Raw genomic sequence first — 24,158 nt, forward strand, 5'->3', positions numbered from 1 at the left:
GTTCAAGGCAGTGGTCAAATCTGTCGTGCTTTGATTTCTTGCTGAACTCCTGTGGGTTAGTAGAATTGCAAAGAGCAAGAATTTAACCTCTCTTATTCTTTAAAGCAAAACTTAAGGAAGGATGTAAAACTGAGAATTAATCCCTCTTTAAGTACGTGACTCCTTTCTCGCGATTCGCTAAAATAATGGGTGATCTTCTCAAATTGATGCAGCTCCATCGCATTAGGTAGTTGCAGCACTGTTTCTGAAGAGGCAGTGGTATCTGCCCATTTGTATGGCAATTTTTGAATGAGAATCTTGGCTGTCAGGACTGCTAAGGGAAAGTGTGTTGAGATGTAAGAATTTTGGTCTCTGCTGTGAGTGGAAAGTATTGTTGGACATGCACTGTACGAAACAGGGGAAGATCCTCCAGCAGAAACCCTATGCGAGGTTTCTTTTGCCCTTTTGAATATTTTTCTTCTCTATCCAATAAGGAAGAACCCTACTGGCAGGGAGTTTTGGTTCCTGCTCCTTCACTCCTTTTCTTTTCTCTTCCCGCAGCCCCCTTGACGCAGCCGATCAGGTGCCTCAGGAAGTACCGCTCCCGGACTCCCAGCCCTTTGTTGCAATCTTACCCCAATGACCTTGTCTTTGATTTTGAGCCTGGTCCTGTATTCAGAGGTACTCGGGCACCTCTCCTCGCTTACCCACTTGTGCACGCTCCCTCACGAACATTTACATTGCACTGCACCGATTCTCTCACCACTGCTTCTCCACCTGAGATTCATGCCCACTCCATAGACCCATTGTGTATAGGAACTGTGGAGCAGGTAGCTCAATCAGAAGCAGTATTCAGCCAAGGCTTAGGTCAGAGGTGGTTCATCCAGTTGTAAACCCAGTTTACAGCAGATCCAGGGTATATCCAATCCCATCCGTCTCTAGCGTACTACCAATCTGTCAGTGTATACCCGCAAGGAAACCGAGCACATCATCCTCAGCTAGCAGGCTGCACCAAGGGGAGTGAATAGATTGTGGCCAAATGCAGTAGATACAGGACAAAATTTAAAAGGGTACTTATTCTAAGATCAGTAAAGTAAGGACGTTTGTTGTGTTTGTCTCTGAACCTGCTGGAAGTCGAAAGGTTTTCAGATCATTTAGAATCTGCTGCTGTGCACTTTGCAATAACTTATATTTATGTTATGTTGAGGAGGAGGGAGGATGTAGAGAAAGGCATAGGGTGTGAACAAAGTATAATATGGAGGACAGTTGTTGCATCTTGTCTCTTTGGTCAGTTACTGTTGACTTAATCCCAGGCCAGTTGGTGAAGTATTAAACAACACAGTAATAGATGGGAGACTTATTTACAAAATGTAGTCATACATTTATCTGTTTTGTATCTAATCTCCCCAAGTCCCAGCAGTCTCTCTTTAAAAGTGCTCTAGCTCCTTAATAAAACAATACACTTCACCTCTGTATTTTAATATACTTAATATTTCATTACCACATACACATATTTTTAATTCATGTGGTTAGCTATGGTAAAAATCAAATGAGCTTGCTTCCTTCAGCTTGACCGCAGCTGTAGAGGCAGTATTAGATGCAAGATAAGATTCATTGTTGCTGCTGCTGTAAAAGTCCCAACTAATATCGCAACATTGACCATCAGAATTCTGAGAAACTCTATATGACATAGAAGCATGTATGTTACAGATTTGAAATGTTTGCAGCAGATGCATTAAATAAAAGATAGATTTGCCATAGTCTTACCAGACCATAGAGGTGCGCTCTCAGTAGGGAGAGGTGATTGCTGGTGGTTTAATCTGAGGGTCACCACGCCTCAGGGGAGGAGAGAAGTTGAGAAAGAGATTCCTTCATGGTAACCTTAGCCAGTGCAGGACCTTAGCCTATGCTGTTGGCATCATCCTACATTGCAAACCAGCTGTCAATCTAACTGAGCCAAATTGACCCCCTAGCAGATGATTATCAAGTAAAATGGTTGTGTAAGAAAAGAAGTATTCTACATTCATTTATACCCAATTAGAATGTTTGAATTTTAACAGTTGGGACTCATTTTCTCTGACCTGCTGTATTCAGGTCCTCTCCTACCATTTGTTATTCCAAAGGAGCAGGTTACTTAATGGAGGAATTGAACACATTGGCCAATGCATTAAACAAGCATATAGGAATTAAGTGCAAAAGATCAGGGTTATCCGAATTAAAACCAGAAAATACTGGAACCATTCTGCAGGCCAGGACAGAATTATGTGGAGAGAGAGAAAAACAGAGGTAACATTTCTGTGACCTTTTGTCACAGAAAGGACCGCAGGAGAGGAGGTGAATTGAGAGCTGAAAGAGGGAAATATTTCACTCCAAGCAGAGTTCTGGACAAAACAAAAATCACATTAAACTTTTTCAAAGTCTAGAAACAAAATACTGCTTCTGATCAGCACCTGTTTCCCTTGTTGAACACATTCCCACACTGTTTTATAATTTAGAGTGCCTCTTTAGTAAAAGAGACAATGTGCCTTTTCTCTGGGTTATCAAACTGCTCGTTAACACCAATTATCAGCCCTAAAGCAATTACCTTAGCAAAACATTCTTCATATATTACTTAATAATCATTTTGAAGACAAATATCTTTCTTAAAGTAAATCCATATCTGATGTTCACTGAAGTGGTTTCAAAATGCAGCAAAAACCAGATTGAAAGGCACACAGTTTCCATAATGTATTTTTTCTGATGTTCATATTCTGTGCTGTTTGGGGTCAGGGGAAGAAATTGTCGTTCAAAATATTCTTCTTTACCTTCATTTTCCCCCCAATAATGTCCTTGCATTTTAGTCAGGTTATCACTTCTGAGTAGGTGTATAAATAGGAAAGGGTTAAAGGGATATGGGCCAAATGCTTGGCAATTGGGGCCAGATCAGATTGAGATGTCTGGTTGGCATGGACTTGTTGGACCACAGGGACTGTTTCCGTGCTGTATGACTCTCTGAGATTGATGGGCAAAACAAAAAAGATACTTAGATTGTGCTGGAGATGAATTTAATTCTTGAAGCGAAGTGCTTACTTCAGTCACCATAACTGATGACAATTTGCCTATATTTGAGGGCAAGGACAGTGTGCAGGTAGCCCATGACACTACTGACTCTTACTGAGGTATGTACTGAAGCAGGGGTGCTGACCCTTGCTGGGGTATAGCTTCAAGGTTCCTCTGTGCCCCTTGAACAAAATAACATTTCTTTGCATATTAGTCCTCTTCAAGTATTGACTTTTGCAACCAATCCAATGCCCAACCTTACTTGCAGCAGGGGTCAAGTGAAAAATTTGTAGATAGTGTTTGATGGAAGGAGAGATCTCCAGGAGCATGCTTTTTTTTGCTCTTAACCTCATGTTTTTGAAGCCACTGATTACAGAGGGACCATGATTATCCGGCATTCGATTACCCGAATATCGGATTATCCAGCAAGATTGCAAGATCCCAAAGCTTGGTTAAACTTTGTAATTCGGCATTGGATTATCCGGAATTTGATTAACCGAATGGAGTACTCTTCACCCGTATCCTTCGGATAATTGAGGTTCCTCTGTATTCTCCACCAAAATCCTGGGGAGATTTGATATTGAAGCAAGGAGTTGCTGATCTGTTTGGCTTTTCTCAGTTGACGTTGGATTAGGTTGGGTGGAGTTGCTCAGAGAAGGAGTAAGACCAATTTCAGCCTTGCCTGGAAGTTCATTAGTTGGAGATTACCTATCATTGACTATTTATCGTACACAGCCCTAAAAGGAAGTCTGTTCGATGTATGGAAATATCCTTAGTAGCAGTCTTAGCAGGAATCCTTGGTTAAGTAAATGCAGTTGTTGACTCTAAAATTTCCCTAAAATTTCCCAAATCTTGTCTAGTCCTAAGCACATTGGTTTCTGCCCTACTGGATTCCCACCTGCTCCACGGTATTTAATATATTTATCTCTAGCCACTCTGTTGTGTCTTGTTATTGCCCTGAGCTAAACTGGGCATGAAAGCTTACAGCAACCCTGACCTCACAATAACAGCTTACCCACTGCACAGGGTTAGTTACAAGAGAGAGCAAGGTGCTTTTGAATGTTGCCATGTAGCTAACTTGCTGCAGCACCATTGAGAAATTTCAAGTTGATGGCCATAACTTCACGCTTTTCTATTTCTATTTCCACCCCTATCTCTCAATCAAAAATCGGTTCTATGCATGGTCACTCCTTATTTTGGGAGCCACTTTGGCTGTGAGATCATTCACCAGTGTCGTACCCTGCATGGGCTGTCCAACATTATAGTTTAGCCTCTTGCCTTATTTTGGGCAACTCTTTGCTGTAGTAATGATTCTGCTTTCTCCTACCTCTTGGTTCCTCCTCACCCCCTCCTGTTGAAACGTTGATTTAAACAAAAATTTAAACAGGGTCCACGTCGGGGCTCTCTGCCACTCCGCCAGCTTCGCTGCCTGGTTCTCTGAGTTGTGTCAAAACGCTGCAGAAATCACCTGGTACTCAGCCACGGGAGAGGAAATCGTCGTCCTCATCATCCGAAGACCGGAATAAGATGGTAAGCAGGAGACCCTTCTCTCTCTCTTTCCTTTCTGTAAGTGTGAAGAAGAGCTGAGGTAACAATTTGGGGTGTTTACACAGACAAGGGGGTGAACAAAAGACTTGAAGGGTAGCAAACGTGGCTCCGAGCCCCTCTGGGCTGCGGTGGGGGAGAGATTGTTCAGGGATGCCCAGTCTTGGCTGCCCTCCTGGCCAGCGGTATACGTGAGTCCGGATTGTTTGGTCGGAGCAGAGCCATGTTTTGAGTTGGGGATGGCTTATGGTGAGAAAGATACCTATCATGGCAGGAAGGAGGTGGGGGCAGGTGATGATGGGCAGTTAATATTGGATGGGAAAGATACATTTCTGATGTTAATTGCGATTTTGGCCCAACCCAACACATCATCAATACAACTCATACTGTGCGGTTTACTAGTGATAGATCACAAGGTGGGTTCAGAGGATGCCCTTTAGATTCCATCCCTGAACAATGCCAACACTATCATGTGGTTGTCAATGAGGGCAAAACTTCTTGATCATCTCCATCTGTTGATGGAAGGGTAACATCTTGTTGCCAGATTTCCTGAAGGATGCCCAAGACATCAAGGCCAGAGTAGAACAATTCAAGCTCTGACCTTGAATCTTGAGAAATCACAGTTGCACACCCTTGTCTCACCGCATTTTGCAACATCATTTGAGCTTGACAGTGGTTGGAATGGGGCCCATGTGTGAATGATGTGTAACAAAGCAGAGTCAGACAAAAGTGCACAGTTCAAACTTTAACCTGGGTTTTATTCCCTGCTATTTATCATGGTTTTTGCTTTGTAGAAAACTCTGGGTCGAAGGGACTCCAGCGATGACTGGGAGATATCAGAAGGACAGATCACATTGGGTCAAAGGATAGGATCGGGCTCATTTGGAACAGTGTATAAGGGAAAGTGGCACGGTATGTAATGTGGTAGGGTTCTCACAGTCCCATGGTGCATATGTGGTGGACAATATTTGGCTGTTCGATTGGATTCGGTGTTGGTCTACTGGAATGCCATGGATAGTGTTACAGCACCTTAGAAGGTGCAGAACAATGAGAAGCTGCAGTTGGAGTTCAATCAAGCTGGTTACAGACCCCCCTCTATCATGAGTTAATACAATGTGTTACAGCTTTAACTGTTCAGTATCAACATTGCCAAGGCCACAGATGTTATTTTCCACAAGAAAAGAAATGAGTATCACCTCTGCACCCTAAAAGCCAACAGTCTAAAAACAGACTATCATTCTACTCAATAAGAGCAGAATGTATTTTATTCAGCCACCAACATTGTAAGTGGATGAGACTTGCATGCTCAGCTCTGGAGGTACACTCACCAAAGGTGAAGATAATTTGTTGAGTGAAGAGCATTTAGCTCATGATCATTCGCTCTCCATTGTTCCCAATCCAGAGGCAAGCTACCTTTGATATGATTGAAGGTGCATTGATCTGAGACCAATAATGAGTACTTAGTGCCCCTTGCACACCACTGTAGTTCCCAATAACTGCATTGTGCGTGAGCGTTTGCAATCTAAACAATGCATGTTTGGTCAGGTTCATACTGAGACGGATGGATGTTTCCTAGTGGCAGTGGTATCGATTAATATCAATCAAATATGGAGGGAAAAGGAGCTGAGTATAGATCTATTTGAGCGATGGAATAGGCTCATGCTGTTATGGCAGAGTGCTTGAGAAAAATATTGTTGGATAGCTTTACTTGCATTCTCAGACCTGACTGGCAAGAGTTTTCAAAGCGCACCTTTATCCTTGATCATTCCTCTTCCGCTGAAGGTGCTGATCGTTGAGTCGATGCTGGGTGACAAAGGTCACCTCTTGAAACATTGCCAGATCCATGCATTTGGAAAAACCTGAGGATCCTTTTCTCTTGCCAGCTTTCTCCTTGGCCTTCTTTGAAGGTCTTGGCTTCAGCCTGTAGTACGTCTCTATGGCTGCTGGGTTGTTGGTTTTTAACTATGGCAGCTAATGCCAACAGGATGTTTATTAGCAGCAGAGAGCTCACCACAGGCTAAGCCTGATCCTGTACTGACACAATGTCCAAATGAGCTCACTCTCCAACAGGATGTAACTGTTCTCCTCTCCACCCCTTTCGCCCTCTGCCAGGGAACCTCCAACCTTCCTGAAATAGCACAGTCTGGACTTGATAATTCTTTGTAGCTGAGTTACTGATAGGAAAAACTGCCATCCATTGGGGTGAGACAGATTCTGTTTGGGCTGACTCTGTCAGTAGGCCGACTGTGCTAGCCATTCACTATCTTGTAGAATGAACCAATTCTGTTATTGTGCCGCCGCATGCTATAAAATGCTATTTGCCCACAGGGGATGTTGCAGTGAAGATGTTGAATGTTACAGCTCCAACGCCACAACAGCTACAAGCCTTTAAGAATGAAGTGGGAGTCCTCAGGTAAGAGGATCATGCTGAAATTCTGAAAGCCAAGACCTGTCAAACAATTAGCAGACCATGAGTGAAATATTGGAAAACTTCCAATGATTGTTATACATGTGGTGGTGCAATCACATGACACTGTATATGGATGGTGTGATATCCTTGCAAAAGGGGTATTGCAATAGAGTGGTCATGTCACTGACTTGTAATCCAGAGGCAGGTGTTAAATCTCACCAAGGCATCTAGGAAATTTAAATGTGACTGATTACATTTCAATCTGGTAATCATGATTAAGGCACCACCAATATCTGACAATTAGTACCAAAATTAGGGAGCTGTTCCATTGACTCAGTCACCCACATTGGTTGACGTAGTAATTATCACAGATCCGAACCTTAGTGTCGTCACAATTGGCTATGTCCAATCCAAATAGGAGGGTAGACCCTGAAGCTATGGTGGCCCTGGAGAGAGAGAATGGTCCTGGGGGTCCTCAGAATTAACTGCTGACCCCATGACATCTTGTATCAGGACAAACATGGAAACCACCTGCTGATTCCCACCTACTATCTGACCTTCCCCTTCCTCAGCTGATGAATCCATCTTGAATAGCCCTTTGGAAGAAGCGCTGTGCAAAGATTTCACAGAGAATGCCCTTTGGGTAGGGGAGACCAATGTTCATCATGGACCGCAGCTCAGTAGCACTCCTACTGACCAAGATGGCGGAGGCCTGAAGAACAAAACTAGCAGAAAGGTAAATACAATTGAGGTCCCAACCCAATGGAAACACAGTACAGGATTTCATGCATACAAAACCGTAGAAACAGCATCCTAGAGCCAAGCTAGGCAATTCCAAAACAGAGTTAGGATCAAAGCTGTACAAATGAACCACATCTCACCAAGTATGGGGGGAGACACCAAACAACTGATTGGAGGAGGCAACTCCAATGTGCATCCCAATCCTTGATGACGGTGCCCAGAATGTCAATGCAAAAGACAAGGCCGAAATGTCTGCATTAATTTTCAGGTTGAGCTACTGCGTAATTGAAGCCTTCTCCACAGGTACCCATCATGACAGCCTTCAAACCATTTCAGTTCACTCCACGTCATTTTGAGAAACAGATAACCAGACTTAAAATAGCAATAAGCAACACCTCAGCTATAACCTTTAGTATGCCTTGGGAAAATTGCCAAGCTATGTCCTGTACACAAGGGGAACAAATACAGTTTGACCACTTACAACATTAGCAAAATGGTGGGTGGTCTCATCATTCTGCCAGAGACACGTAGCTTCTGATTTCATTACAGCCTTGGTCTAAATGTGGGCAAAAGATCTGACCTCCAGAGGTGATGTGGGAGTGACTATCCTTGTCATCAAGTCACTCCCACATCACCTTTGGAAGACAGATCAATAGTGGCATGAATGAGCCTTGACAAAACTAAAGTCAATGTGGGCAAACTCTCCACTGGTTCGAATCATACCAGTGGGAAGGTAGATGGTTGCGTTTGTTGAAGGCACAGACCCACAATTCCTCTTCAAGTCATGCATCATCGTGACTCATTTTATATCTGTGTACTTTCACTGTTACTGGGTTAAAATCTTGGAGCTCCCTCCCCATCAATGCTGTAGCTCTACCTACACCAAATGGACAGAAACAGTTCAACAAGGCCTTTTCTGAAGGGCAATGATGCTGGCCCAGCCAGTGAAACTCACATTCCCTGAAAGCATGTGAAAAACTGAACTAGGCCAGCCACATCAATTTTGTTGTGTTGTGTTGCCATGGTCTTGCCAGGCCATAGGAGCTGCTCTCATTTAGAGAGAAATGGCAGGTGGTGATTTAATCTTAGGGTCACCAGACCTTAGGCAGGGGAACAGGTTGAGAAGGAGAATCTATCATGGTAACCTCAAACCGGTGATGGGAATTGAATCCACGCTGTCGGCATTACGCTGCTCTATAAACCAACGATCCAGCCAACTGAATAAAACCGATTCCCAGCCATATTAATACTGTGTGTGAGCAGGTCAGAAGCTGGGAATTCTGCGGTAGGTTACTCATGTCCCACACCCCAAATTCCATCTATCACCTACAAGTCAGAGGTCAGGAGTATTACAAAACCCTGTCTGTTTGCCTGCGTGAGTGCAGCTCCAGTAACTCATGAGGCTTGGCATCATCTGTTCGAAAGTAGCCCATCTGATTAACACCCTATGCCCATGGTGAATAGTCACTCTGTGTCCACCATCGACACAGCATGGCAGCAATATGCACCAGCTACAAGCTACACCACAGCAACTCACCATCATTCCTTCGACAGCTCACCTGACTTTCAAACTCTACCACACTGAAGAAATAAATATAATTGTCAGGGCCAGTATCTGCGAGTTCCCCTTAAAGTCTAAACCACCCATTGTTGCAACAAAATTCCTTTCTAACCTGGAACTCCTTCTCTAACAATACTGTGAGTGTAGCCATCTCAGATGGACTGCAGCAGTTCAAGGAAGTGGCTCACTATCACATTCTCAAGGAAAATTAGAGATGGACAAGCAAAGTTGATGTTGCCAGCAATGCCCTTGTTTCATGAGTGAATCTAAAAATATGGATGAGATAATGATAATTGAGGTGTGATCTAACGGTGGAGACCACCAGAACCAAGCCCAATCATGCCCTTATTCAGGGTCTATACATATACATTTACATATCTTCTAACAAAAGTCACTGTACAGTAATTGGGGTGAACACTGGCCGTTTTTCCTTCCACATCGGCCTAATGTCATTGCAGATCTGTCGAGGCCAAATAATGTGTCCAAATATTGCTGTCTCTGGGATTTGTTAACTCTGATGTTAGATTGACTTCTGGTTTCATTTGAGGGGAGCAGGTGTTAATATTGATAGTGAAATAAATTGTTACTGTTGTTTTCTATTCATTTTGGTTGACTTTTGTTTGAAACTTTGAGTCCGAAAATTGGGATGGCAGTTGGTGATGAGCGAGATTTGTAAGTGTCTCCATTTCCTGTGTATCGTAAAGCAGTATTGTGCGGTAAATGTACCACTTACTGGGGGCCACTGTAGAAATTATAGTGTGTTTATGGTCATAGCCCACTGTATCTGCAGCAAGTGAATAACAAGCCACCCCAGTCTGATCCCAGTTTCCAGCCTGATCCCACTTGGCAGCATTCGCCTTGAAGGTTAGAGCACTTAAGGGGTAGTACAGACGCCTTTTGAATGAGTCATGATCCTGTCCTCCCTTTTCAGGCCATGAATTCCCAACCCCAACTATCCTGTGGGTGAGGAAGAAATAACTTGCCTCCTCTCTCTTACCTTTCCTCATCTCCCCTCTAATGTTTGTCTCCTAGTCAGTGATTTCTCTGCTCTGGTAAATAAGCCCTTCCCATCCATCTATCCAGACCCGTGTACATCTCATATCAAAATTTTCCTCTGTTCCAAGGAGAAAAATCGCAACTTATTCACTTCGCTTCATTTTTCCAATCCTGGCAGCATCCCCATTAATCTTCACTGTACTCTCTCTAATGCAATGGCAGCCTATCTCTAATGGGGTGATGAGTGCTGTGCAAAGCACTCAGTGTTCACCTGCCAGGTAAAAGGGCCAAGCCTGAACTGTCCCAGAGATGAAGTACAGACATTATTAAACCTACGTTCCCTCTGCTTTCCAGAAGAGAAAGGCTGAGTCTTGGCCAGCATCCCTTTAGGGTGGCAACATATAGCTAGCTGTTTTCAAGCAAACCCACTTTCTTACACTGATCGTTCAATAAAATTGAAGCCAGATTGTACTTAGGCATTTTGACTGATCTCTTTGGAAGGAGAAGCCAGTCTGCTCACCTTCTCGAGCTCCACATGAGGTACTTTTGAAACATTTTAAACCATAAATCACGGGAGTTGGTTGAAAGCATCTTCCCTTTCCTTAAGATGGATGTTTATTGTCTGAACATGACACCTGTTCATGAATCCCTTGCAAAAATATGCTTAACCTATCCTCGTTTGTCATCCAGATTGATGACTTGGAGGTTGTGAAGTATAGTCCTGTGCCTTCTGTTGAAGTTGCACCCTCCAGAGCTCCCATCTTTTTTAACTGAAGACAAGCAGTGACTGAAATTCTGCACACAGTGGGGAATGAGTGAAGTTGGGAATCACAGCTTCATCAACATAACAACCAGCAGAAGCAGATAAAAATTTTTACTACTTTCACTGTGAAGAGAGGGCGGTGATACCTGATATAAAACGTTTTTGCTTGGTAATAGTGTCTTACAATCAAAGAATAGTTACCAGTGCGGAGAGAGACCGTTTAGTCCATCGTATCATGTTTCCATTTGCAAGCACAGCTTGCCTCATCCCACTCCACCTACGGTTTCAAAAAGGTCCTGTAAACCTTTTGCTTTTGATGGTTATCCAATTCCCTTCTGAGAGCGCAGTTCAGATTTAACCAGTTGTTGTGTAAGGAAGGTTTGTTTCTCTTGGTGCAGTTTGTCGTTCCCCTTAGATGGCACGTTGACTCAGCTCCCCTTCAGATACATTAGGGACATTTAAGCAACTCTTGGAGAGGCACATGGAAGATAGTAAAATGAAGGGTATATAAGTTCGTTTGATTGTAGCGTAGGATAAAAGGTCAGCACAACATTGAGGGCCGAAGGGCTTGTACTGTGCTGTACTGTTCTTTGTTATGTACTGTTCAACTTTTGCCCACAGCAAAGCACCATGTCTTCAAAATGAAGCTAACTCAGATTACATTGTGCCAGGGGAATGATGGCTTTGAATTATTTTTCTGTCAAAGGAATTTATATCAGAATTCACCGTCCTTCTACACGCAACCTGACTGTGTAGAACATTTTAAAAATATGAAACCAGTTTAACCTAAATTGGGAATCAAGATGTACCTCAAAGATAGGACCAGCATGATGGTCCAGTGGTTAGCACTGCTGCCTCACAGGGACCAGGCTTTGATTCCACCCTCGGGCAGCTGTCTGGGTGGAGTTTGCACATTCTCCCTATATCTGCACCAGTTTCCTTCCACAGTCCAAAGATGTGCAGGGCTAGGTGGATTGGCTGTGCTAAATTGCCCACAGTGTGCAGGGATGTGCATGTTAGGTGGATTATCCTTGGGAAATTAAGGGTTATGGAAGATGTTGGGTGGGGGAGGGGTCTGGTGGGATGCCCTTCGGGGGGGAGCGGTGTGGTCTCAATGGGCCGAAAGGCGTGCTTCAACATTTGTAACGATTCTATGATTATTACTTCAGCTGGTTTCAGATACCCTCCACAGCTATTAATCTAATGGTGTGATGTTAAAAGTGGAACAGCGTGTGTGCAGATAGATCATAGTTCTGCATCCATTGCCTAATTCCCATGGGAATGGGACATGTGAACCGGAGCTGGGGCTTTGGAGAGGAGGTAAAGCAGAACACAAGGATTGATGCCAGAGACTCTAATACATCAGGTCCCTTCCTGAACCCTACCTTATTGCTGCCATCAGTAACATCTAATTAAAGCAACGAAAAGGCTCTGCTCTGGGCTGGTTTCCCTGGATGCATTGCTAATTCCAATGTATGCCATGTAATAGCTCTTGATTGTACATAAAGTATGTACCTTTCTCAAAGCTGGCTTCTCAAACTGAAATTTGTTGCTTCCCTCTCTTCAATCTACCAGTGATTGGTATTCATGACTTTCCAAGATGTAGATTCAACCAATGTGTTTCTCGTGGAGTTGCCAGTCCTGTTCAGCCTTATTTGCTAGGGTTCCACAACATGCTGCCCCACCTAGTCGAACAGCCTTACCTCCTGTATGTACTGTGTCCACATATTCACAGTGAAGTTATAAGAATGCAATTTTCTTTTGTACCTAGCTCTACATCATTATTCTGGGTTACTCACAGCTATATCCAAGTGATGACTCTTTAGTTCCAAGGCAGTTCTGGAGGGTTTCCGTCGCAAATTCACCTGCACCTCCACACACATCATTTACTGTATCCGCTGCACCCGATGTGGTCTCCTCTACATTGGGGAGACAGGCTGTCTACTTGCGGAACATTTCAAGGAATACCCCTGGGGCACCCGCACCAACCAGCCCAACCGCCCCGCGGCTGAACACTTTAACTCCCCCTCCCACTCCGCCAAGGACATGCAGGTCCTTGGCCTCCTCCATCGCCAGACCCTGGCTACACGACGCCTGGAGGAAGAGCGCCTCATCTTCCGCCTAGGAACCCTCCAACCACACAGGGTGAATGTAGATTTCTCCAGCTTTCTCATTTCCCCTCCCCCCACCTTATCTCAGTCCCAACCCTCGGATTCAGCACCACCCTCTTGACCTGCAATCTTCTTCCCGACCTCTCCGTCCCCACCCCCTCTCCGGCCTATCACCCTCACCCTCACCTCCTTCCACCTATTGTATTCCCAGCACCCCCCTCAAATTCCCTCCCCCCTACCTTTTATCTCAGCCCGCTTGGCACACCAGCCTCATTCCTGAAGAAGGGCTTATGCCCGAAACGTCGATTCTCCTGCTCCTTGGATGCTGTGTTTTTCCAGCACTACCTTTTTCAGTTCTGGAGGGTTGCGAACTCTGGTTGCTATGCGTAGGAATGGCAGCCACTCCCTTTATTCTACTATGTGGCTGCGAAATGACATGTTCATGCTCCCCTGTCATAGCAATACAGTTTTGTGGTGTCCCCAAAAGCACATTTTCATCAAGTTTTCACTTCCAGGGCTAGCGTCTATGGTTGTTTTGCATAAGCTGGGTGACCCCATTGAGTGGTGAGTGGGTACATGTTTAGTTGTAACCATCAAGCCCAGTCAATATTTGCTGTTGAGGGTATTGCAAAAACAACTGGTTGGCTCAGAGGATAAAGTGATTTTGAGAGAGAGGAAATTAGGCGAATCAAAGCTATGGCCAAAGTTTAAACAGTTTCGTATTTAAAAGCAGCTGGTGTCAGTTTTTGAGAATTGTAGCCAGTTACCCACACTCCATAACTCACATGTCCTCGATACTTAGAGGCTGAGAGGCCATCTGATCTCCCGGTTCTGAGCAGGTGTTGTTTGCTAGATGATGAATTGATGTACTTTTTCTCACCCAATCTAGAAAAACCCGGCATGTGAACATCCTCTTATTTATGGGTTACACCACAAAGCCTCAGCTCGCTATCGTCACACAGTGGTGTGAGGGCTCCAGTCTGTATCACCACCTTCACATCATCGAGACCAAGTTTGAGATGATCAAGCTCATCGACATTGCCCGTCAGACTGCCCAGGGCATGGAGTAAGTCCCAAGGTCTTTTCACTGACGTGTGTGTGTGTGTGTGTGTGAGAGCTGCAGGCAGGAAGCTGACGGTCACAGTTTTCTTTGTAGCTGAGTATGTAACCATTCCCGTCCTCATTGTCCCTGTGGGTAAAGTTCACACTCCTGACATAACCAGGCCTAACGTCTACAGACGTTTCGTTTGCAACCATACAAACTCAGCGACACCGTTGGGCTAGGACACCCTCCCTGTTGATGTACTTCCCTGTTCCCCAAGTGAGGAGGAAGCAAACAGTAAATATTAGAACTCTGTCACTGGCGCCACTCAATAAAATACACTGAATATGTGCATTTAAACACATTTCCATTCCTCCTTTAGACCAGTCTCATGCCTCACATTCAATATATTAGATATAACAAGGACTGTTCTTTTTCACAGCTACCTACACGCGAAGTCCATTATCCACAGAGATCTGAAGAGTAATAGTATCCTTTTGTACTTGGATTGGGTACAGAAAGGCAGCAGGTATTTGGCTGCCAATGAGTAAACTTTGCCTGATAGCACAGGTGGCAGAGAATGAGTGTCTGAAGCACACAAGCTAATCGTGCTGGTTATGAACTGTGTTCAGCAAGGGCATCAGTGCCATGCACCCCAGGGTACGGATGGGTGAGTTCGTTCAGGTCTCTGTTTCTAATTACTGTGCACTGTGGCCTATTGGAAAATTATTTGTGCCTGGATGTCAGGTGAAGACACAGTCTGGGTTGGTTGTGATGCCACTCATGGTGGAGTAGTGTAGCAGCACTTAATGTCACGAGCCATTAGAAATTAAGGTGGAACAGTCACTCAGTGGTTAGAATTGCTCCATTGCAGCACCAGGGATCCGTATTCGATTCCAGCCTCGGACAACTGTGTGGAGTCGATGTATTTTCCACATATCTGCATGGGCTTCCTCCCAGATGCTCCGGTTTCCTCCCACATTCCCAAGGTTGGCCATGCTAGATTGCCCATTGAGTCCAGGGATGTGCAGGGCGAGGCGGAGGGATTAGTCATGGGAAATGCAGTGTTGCAGGGATTGGGGTGGGGGTGGAGGTGGAGGCGTCAGATTGGGAGGGTGGGTCTGAGTGGGATGCTCTTCAGAGACTCAATGCTGACCCGATGGGCCTGCTTCCACACTGTAGGGACTCAATGATTCTCTGAAATAGCAACAGAAAAGGAGGGCATTTGGCCCATTTCCCCGGATCAATGCTAGTTTATCCACTGGAGCCATTTCCTGCTTTCTCATTTCCAATCCTCTGAGCTAATGCGTTTATATTCCTTCTTTTTAAATAACAAAGTCTATGCTTCAGTGTTTCTGGTGGATCAGCATTCCAGATTTGAATAACTGTGAGAAACTAAATCCTGTAACTAGATTCCTCATTTTTTTTTAGTGTAATCTGGAACCACTTTTTATCAGGCTGATTTGAAAACTATTTTAAAAAAACACTCCAGCCTTTCCTGCAGACGTGAATCTTTCATTCCTGAATATCTTCACTGTTTCCTTTCTATGTCTCTGATGTGTTTCCCACATTTGCACATTGCACCAGTTGTGACACAACCATTTTCTACAAAATAAGCACTTCCTTTCTGTTTTCCTTCATCTATTTGAAGAAGTCTTTTTTTTGCAACACTCTGTCACTGGGCATCTGCCCCCTGCACTACCTATGTCTCTGCCCCCATCCCCTCACTCATAGTGGCTGCAACCTACCCAGGCCTATCCCAATCTCTCTACAATCATCATTCTCCTGGAATCTGACATCTCTTCCCGCGCACCCCACCCCATCGAATGTTCTCCCATGTCTGGTCCCGTCGCTTTCTCACTTCATCTCCTGTGCCTGACCCCCTATGTTTGCCTGTTTCTTCCATTTTTCATCAGTTATAATTAACTTGGTGTCTTTCAGCCTTCAGAAATCAATTACCTTGTCCAAGCACAGCTCCCTATGGCACATCACTACCGGAAACTCTCCATAGCCTGTCCCCTCGCTCACCATCTCACTTTGGAAGTGCAGTTGTTTTCAGACACACTTAGTTTCCATAGCCAGTTTGGGGAGCTCATCAAATTCCACCTGAAAATCCATTTTAACAGCATCCAAAAACAGACTTGCAAAACAGCAGGTCTGGCAGCATCTGTGGAGTTAATGTTTCGGGTCCAGTGACATTCCTTCAGAAGCAATGGGTCCACTTTTATTTGTCGTTTATGTAAATGATTTGGAGGAAAATATAGGAGGCATGGTTAGTAAGTTTGTGAATAACACCAAGATTGAGGGGGGGTGGGGGGTTATAGTGTTGGTCAGGATGTTGCTGGGAATGGAATGTTTGAGATATAAAAATAGATTGCAAAGGCTGGAGCTCTTTTTGCTGGAGGCGAGGAGGTTTGTGGATGACCTTGTTGAACTTTATAAATCATGAGGGGCATGGATAAGGTGACTAGCAAGGGTCTTTTCCCTAGGGTTGGGGTGGGGTAGCTTCAAAACCCAGGGGCATATTTTTAAGATGAGAGGAGAAAGATTTAAAAAAAGACATGAGGAAAGGTTTGGAGGGATATGGGCCAAGCGCAGGCAGGTGGGATTAGGTTGGGAACATGGTCAACGTTGGACCGAAGGATTTGTTTCCATGCTGTATGACTCTAAGAATTCCCGCCTCTGGCGACTGACTGTGTGGAGTTTGCATGTTCTCCCCGTGTCTGCGTGGGTTTCCTCCGGGTGCTCCGGTTTCCTCCCACAGTCCAAAGATGTGCAGGTCAGGTGAATTGGCCATGCTAAATTGCCCGTAGTGTTAGGTAAGGGGTAGGGGTATGGGTGGGTTGCGCTTCGGCGGGTTGGTGTGGACTTGTTGGGCCGAAGGGCCTGTTTCCACACTGTAATGTAATGTAATGTAATGAATATAACACCCACTTCTTTCCCTTCAATGTTGTGCTTTGAACATTCAATGAATTAATATTTTTTGCTGTATGCTGCTATTGACCCAGGAACTTCTACATAACCAGCAATTCATCCACGTAGTTTACTTTTGCATTGGCGATCTTTGAGCTTTGTTCTATGTACCACCCTAACTGGCAGGTGAGCTGTTTGGAAAAAGACCCGTGCTTTAGCACTTCGGGTGAATTGTTTTATGATGTTTTCTCTTCCTTTACACAGAATGAGTCGCGAATGTCAGAAACAGAAATCGGAATTGCTGGTGAAACTTGGCAGGTCTGGCAGCGTCTGTGGGGAGAGAAACAAAGTTAACGTTTCGAGTCCAGTAACTCTTCAGAACCTGAACTTGTAGCATTGACTCTGTTTTCTCTCCACAGACACTGCCAGACCTACTGAGTTTCTCCAGCCAGTATCTATTTTTGTTTCAGATGTTCAGCATATACAGTAATTTGTTTTATTTTAGAGTTGAGAATGTCCTCAGACATCATTGTTTAAACTGTGCAAATGAGTTGGGGCATATTTGCTTTAAATTTAAGGGAGTCTGGTTGCAATATTAAATTTAAGCCATTGAGGTGGGCTTTGCAGTTAGGGACCTGTATTATGCAGATTTTCTGTCCCTGAGTTCCTTGACCTCATTCGAAGATATTTTTCTACATGAAGACCTGACTGTGAAGATTGGAGATTTTGGCTTGGCAACAGTAAAATCACGGTGGAGTGGCTCCCATCAGTTTGAGCAGTTGTCTGGTTCTATCCTGTGGATGGTGAGTATGCAACTGTCTGTAAAGGTTGGTCATAAATCTGGCTATTAGAATCTGATGCAAGATGGGAGGTCTGAGTCTACCAAGGCTTGTACATTTGTATCAGTTCATTTGACATCAAAATTACACCGACATTCCAAGAAATTAAATATATTCTAATGCCATTTTGGTACATAGAACACCATCACTACCACCTGATGAAGGAGCGACGCTCCGAAAGCTAGTGTGCTTCCAATTAAACCTGTTGGACTATAACCTGGTGTTGTGTGATTTTTAACTATGTACACCCCAGTCCAACACCGGCATCTCCAAATCATGATCTAATTGAATGGCAAAACAGGCTTGATGGGCCAAATGAACTGACTTTCCCATTCCCTACAGGTCTATCACTTATCATACTTAATGTGGTAATCTGCAAGGGCCACAAATACAATGTGTTTCTCCCTCAAACCTATTCCAAGGCTCTCTTTCACTGGTTGGCTCTCCTCCTTAAGTAGGCTGAATACTTATAATTCTGCTTGGAGGCTTTGTACATGCAGCAGGGAGAGGGAACCTCTGGTTATTAGTTTGAGGAAAAACAAAACTGTTTGTCAGTGCCAATATGTCAGAAATATTGAACTGAGGAAATTGTCCTGCTTTGTTTATAATGCCACACATCCAGTGACCGGAGTCCATTTGACCCCAGGACATTCTGTTTTGGAGAAGTTGATCCATTACTGATGCAGAAATCATTAAACCTCATTTCCTTTAGCTTTTGAGGAGTATTTCCAACAATGTTGAAGTCTGAGCACTTTGTGCAGTGATGATTGTTTAGTAGGAGCAGAATCAACACCAAGAGGATGCCAGAGGGCTGGCTGGTGAAGCGCCAATCACAGTCAGCAGCTTGACCCACCATCACGTTCCAATCTTTGCTGAGGAAAACCAGGCTAAGAACAGGGAAAAATAAGTCTGCCAGGGTTCTTGCTGCTGATCTCTATTATGTAATGATTCCTCATGGAGAGAGCAGGAACACCTCTCAGGTTCTTCTCTAGCACACCAACAGTGCCCCGGATTTGTTTTTTTATTCATTCAGGGGATGTGGTTCTCAGTGACTAGGCCAACATTTATTGCTTGTCCCTAATCACTCTGGGGATGAAGTTGGTGAGCCACCTTCTTGAGATGTTGGATGTAGGTGCACCCACGATGCCATTAAGGAGGGAATTCTGGGACTTTGAACCAGCGACACTAAAGGAAAATGATGTTGTTCAAAGTTGGGCTGTTTCTCCAGTGTGCTAGCACCTCCTTCAGCCGCCTGAGCTTCGAGGACAACATCATCAGATCCAACACTGAGTTCACAGTTTACAGAGCGGTGGTGGTCCCCATCCTCCTATCTGACTGTCTACAGCAGATTCCTCAAGGCACTGGAGCAGTATCACAAATGCCTCCTGGGCAAGGTTCTGCGAATCTGCTGGAAAGACAGACGCACCAACGCCAGTGTCCTCAACCAAGCCAACATCTCCAGCATTGAGGCATTCACTGCCCTTGGTTGGCTGCGATGAGTCTGGCACATCGTCCCCATGACTGACACGAGATTCCCCAAGCAGGTGCTCCACTTCCGGCTTGGAAATAGCAGGAGAGCCCCAGGTGGAGAGGAGAAGAGCTTCAGGGATACCCTCAAGGCCTCACCGGCAAAGTGCGACATTCTCACAGACACCTGGGAATCACCAAGACCGTCCAAAGTGGAGACGGAGCATCCGGGAAAGCATTGAGCACCTCGAGACTTGCCGTGGGAAAATGCAGAAGCCAGGAGAAAATAGTGTAAGCAGCACGCTACTACTCCAATGCCCCATCCACCTCTTCCCATGACCACCTTTTGCCCCATTGGAAAGTAAAATCCGGCCTCCTTTTACCTTCCATTTCACTTGGAGATTCACTTACTGTAGGTGGGACATCTTTACAACTGTGCTGTCCCGAAGCTCCAGTCTTGCACTGAGCTCTGTGTGCCTCGGGGGTCTAACTTTCTCCAGCAGATCTGATCTTCACTCTCACTAACCCAAGCTTTGCCATTTCGCAGGCACCTGAGGTGATCCGAATGCAAGATAAGAACCCGTACAGTTTCCAGTCCGATGTCTATGCGTTTGGGGTGGTTCTGTATGAGTTGATGAGTGGACAGTTACCCTATTCCAACATCAATAACCGAGATCAGGTGAGTAAACCCACTATTGCTGCAGAATTACTACTTCGATTTCTTTTTATCATGCGCCTGAGACCCAGGTTCAATTCCCGCCTCAGGCGACTGACTGTGTGGAGGTTGCACGTTCTCCCCGTGTCTGCGTGGGTTTCCTCCGGGTGCTCCGGTTTCCTCCCACAATCCAAAGATGTGCAGGTCAGGTGAATTGGCCATGCTAAATTGTCCGTAGTGTTAGGTAAGGGGTAAATGTAGGGGTATGGGTGGGTTACACTTCGGCGGGTCGGTGTGGACTTGTTGGGCCGAAGGGCCTGTTTCCACACTGTAATGTAATCTAATCCAATCTAGTAATCTAATCTAATCTTTTCACCTAGAGGATAGTGGGATCTGGGACTCACTGCCCGTAAGATTTGGGCAGTGGGAAGAGACAGAAACCCTGATAACATTGAAGAAGTATTCAGGTGTACACTTGTGATGCCAAGACATATGAGGCTGTGGGCCAAGAGCTGGAAATCGGGATTAAAATAGTTAGGTGGTAGTTTTAGACCAGCGTAGACACAACGGGCTGAAGGGTCTTTTTCTGTGCTGGAGATCGCTATGACTCTAAGAATGGAACGGTTCTCTATAAATGCTGTCTCACCTAATAATTTCAGAGCAAGTGAGAGTATGCCAGATATGGAGTAGAAATATCCAATTACATTTTATATGAGCTGTGCCTGTCCTGGGAGTGTTTGATCAAGACAGTATACAGGGAGCTAAACTGTGTTTAACCCTCAGCTGGCCCTGACCTGGGAGGTTTTGGTGGGGATAGTGTAAAACCAGGTTTGTTCGTCAAGCAGTCCATGGTCTAAGAGCAAGTTATAAACACAGCATGTACAAGGGGAGGGTTCGGTGAGAGGGTGCTGCTGTCTCAACCTCCCCGTTGAAAAGATCAAAATCAAAGGTATCAGCAGCAAACAGAGGGGAGAGATGGTCAGGAGCAAACAGAGGGGAGAGTGGGACAGGAGCAAACAGAGGGGAGAGTGGGTCAGGAGCAAACAGAGGGGAGAGATGGTCAGGAGCAAACAGAGGGGAGAGTGGGACAGGAGCAAACAGAGGGGAGAGTGGGTCAGGAGCAAACAGAGGGGAGAGTGGGACAGGAGCAAACAGAGGGGAGAGTGGGTCAGGAGCAAACAGAGGGGAGAGTGGGACAGGAGCAAACAGAGGGGAGAGTGGGTCAGGAGCAAACAGAGGGGAGAGTGGGTCAGGAGCAAACAGAGGGGAGAGTGGGACAGGAGCAAACAGAGGGGAGGGTGGGTCAGGAGTGAACAGAGGGGAGAGTGGGTCAGGAGCAAACAGAGGGGAGAGTGGGTCAGGAGTGAACAGAGGGAGAGTGGGTCAGGAGCAAACAGAGGGGAGAGTGGGTCAGGAGCAAACAGAGGGGAGAGTGGGTCAGGAGTGAACAGAGGGGAGAGTGGGTCAGGAGCAAACAGAGGGGAGAGTGGGTCAGGAGCAAACAGAGGGGAGAGTGGGTCAGGAGCAAACAGAGGGGAGAGTGGGTCAGGAGCAAACAGAGGGGAGAGATGGTCAGGAGCAAACAGAGGGGAGAGATGGTCAGGAGCAAACAGAGGGGAGAGTGGGTCAGGAGTGAACAGAGGGGAGAGTGGGTCAGGAGCAAACAGAGGGGAGAGTGGGTCAGGAGCAAACAGAGGGGAGAGATGGTCAGGAGCAAACAGAGGGGAGAGATGGTCAGGAGCAAACAGAGGGGAGAGATGGTCAGGAGCAAACAGAGGGGAGAGTGGATCAGGAGCGAACAGAGGGGAGAGTGGGTCAGGAGCGAACAGAGGGGAGAGTGGGTCAGGAGCAAACCGAGGGGAGAGTGGGACAGGAGCAAACAGAGGGGAGAGTGGGTCAGGAGTGAACAGAGGGGAGAGTGGGTCAGGAGTGAACAGAGGGGAGAGTGGGTCAGGAGCAAACAGAGGGGAGAGTGGGTCAGGAGCAAACAGAGGGGAGAGTGGGTCAGGAGCAAACAGAGGGGAGAGTGGGTCAGGAGTGAACAGAGGGGAGAGTGGGTCAGCAGCAAGCTGAGGGGAGAGCTGGCCTCTGGCAGAGCTGTAAGCTGTGCAAACCCATGGTAGAGTTTTCAGCCTGAGGCCTGTACCCAGCAGGAGTGATCAGTCTGATGGCGAAGGTGGGGCCAGACTGTGAGGACCAGGATTCTTGCAGAGTGGGTCCCCACTAAACAGGCAGCAAGCCATGGCAGTGAAAGGGAATCTCGCCTTCCCACACAGGTGCTGACTTGGCCGACAGCAAGACAGAGCAAATTTCCACATCCTGTGGTATCCAGGGAGAGAGTGTGAGAGTGGACGGCAGTGCGGGCCTGTGGTGAGACAGAGAGCATGTGAAGGAGGCAATGAGTGGGAGAGAGTGTACCAGAAGTAGTGTGAGGGACAGAATGGAAGTGTGTGCGAGAGGAGAGAGTATGAGATTCGGTCAGAACATGTGGAAGAGTACATTGGGGAGGGGAAAGATGGTGTGCCTGAGCTGGGGATTTAGAGTGTGAGTTCCTTTGCCCAGTAATGTGCTAGCATTCTGCTACTCATCCCCTTACCCACACGATCCCGGCACACTCCCTCTCCCATTTGTATTCTTATTCTCTCCCAACGCTCTTTTGCATCCCCCTCACTCTCCTTCTTTGCGCTCGCTCTCCTGCTCACACTTTCCCTCCTCGTGCTCTGCTGCTCACACTTCCCGTCCTTGTGCTCTCCTGCTCACACTTTCCTTCGCGCTCTCCTGCTTTGTGCTCGTGCTTGCGCTCTCCTACCCGCGCTCTCTTACTCACAGTCTTTCCCTCCTCACCCTCTCTTGTTTGCGTGCTCTCTCTCTCCCTCTCTCCCCATCACATGCTCGCTCTCCTACCCATAGAGTCAGAGATGTACAGCACGGAAACAGACCCTTTGGTCCAACACATCCATGGTGACCAGATATCCCAACCCAATCTAGTCCCACCTGCCAGCATCTAGCCCATATCCCTCCAAACCCTTTCTATTCATTTACCCATCCAAATGCCTCTTAAATGTTGCAATTGTACCAGCCTCCACCACTTCCTCTGCCAGCTCATTCCAAACACACACCACCCTCTGTGTGGAAAAGTTGCCCCTTAGGTCCCTTTTATATCTTTCCCCTCTCATCATAAACCTATGCTCTCTAGTTCTGGATTCCCCGAGCCCAGGGAAAAGACCTTGTCTATTTATCCTATCCATGCCATTCATGATTTTATAAACCTCGATAAGGTCACACCTCAGCCTCCGATGCTCCAGGGAACACAGCCCCAGCCTATTCAACCTCTCCCTATAGCTCAAACCCTCCAACCCTGGCAACATCCTTGTAAATCTTTTCTGAACCCTTTCAAGTTTCACAACATCTTTCCAATAGGAAGAAGACCAGAATTGCACACAATATTCCAACACTGGCCTAACCAATGTCCTGTACAGCTGCAACATGACCTCCCAACTCCTGGACTCAATACTCTGACCAATAAAGGAAAGCATACCAAACACCTTCTTCACTATCCTATCTACCAGCGACTCCACTTTCAAGGAGCTATGAACCTGCACTCCAAGGTCTCTTTATTCAGCACACTCCCTCGGACCTTACCATTAAGTGTATAAGTCCTGCTCTGACTTGATTTCCCAAAATGCAGCACCTCGCATTTACCTAAATTAAACACCGTCTGCCACTTCTCAGCCCATTAGGCCATCTGATCAAGATCCTGTTATAATCTGAGGTAACCCTCTTCGCTGTCCACTACACCACCAATTTTGGTGTCATCTGCAAACTTACTATCTATACCTCCTATGTTCACATCCAAATCATTTACATAAATGACGATACGTAGTGGACCCAGCACCGATCCTTGTGGCACTCCACTCATCACAGATCTCCAGTCTGAAAAACAACCCTCCACCACCACCCTCTGTCTTCTACTTTTTGAGCCAGTTCTGTATCCAAATGGCTAGTACTCCCTGTATTCCATGAGATCTAACCTTGCTAATCAGTCTCCCATGGGGAACCTTGTCGAATGCCCTACTGAAGTCCATATAGGTCACATC

The 24,158-nt window shown here is 45.8% G+C and overlaps 1 protein-coding gene across 1 annotated transcript in view; it reads left to right on the forward strand.

Moving 5' to 3' along the window:
* Positions 1-24,158, forward strand: part of braf (B-Raf proto-oncogene, serine/threonine kinase) — a 122,926-nt gene that overhangs the window by 88,405 nt on the left and 10,363 nt on the right. The window contains exons 9-16 of the mRNA XM_087996937.1: positions 541-660; positions 4,406-4,548; positions 5,358-5,475; positions 6,892-6,976; positions 14,035-14,211; positions 14,630-14,676; positions 17,785-17,903; positions 19,954-20,085. Coding sequence (XP_087853063.1) covers positions 541-660; positions 4,406-4,548; positions 5,358-5,475; positions 6,892-6,976; positions 14,035-14,211; positions 14,630-14,676; positions 17,785-17,903; positions 19,954-20,085 — 941 coding nt within the window. The remainder of the gene's footprint in view (positions 1-540; positions 661-4,405; positions 4,549-5,357; positions 5,476-6,891; positions 6,977-14,034; positions 14,212-14,629; positions 14,677-17,784; positions 17,904-19,953; positions 20,086-24,158) is intronic.

This window comes from Chiloscyllium plagiosum, unplaced genomic scaffold, assembly GCF_037043375.1.
Source record: "Chiloscyllium plagiosum isolate Xiang-an unplaced genomic scaffold, Cpla_swu_hap1 HiC_scaffold_19, whole genome shotgun sequence".
In the NCBI taxonomy this organism is placed as follows: domain Eukaryota; kingdom Metazoa; phylum Chordata; class Chondrichthyes; order Orectolobiformes; family Hemiscylliidae; genus Chiloscyllium; species Chiloscyllium plagiosum.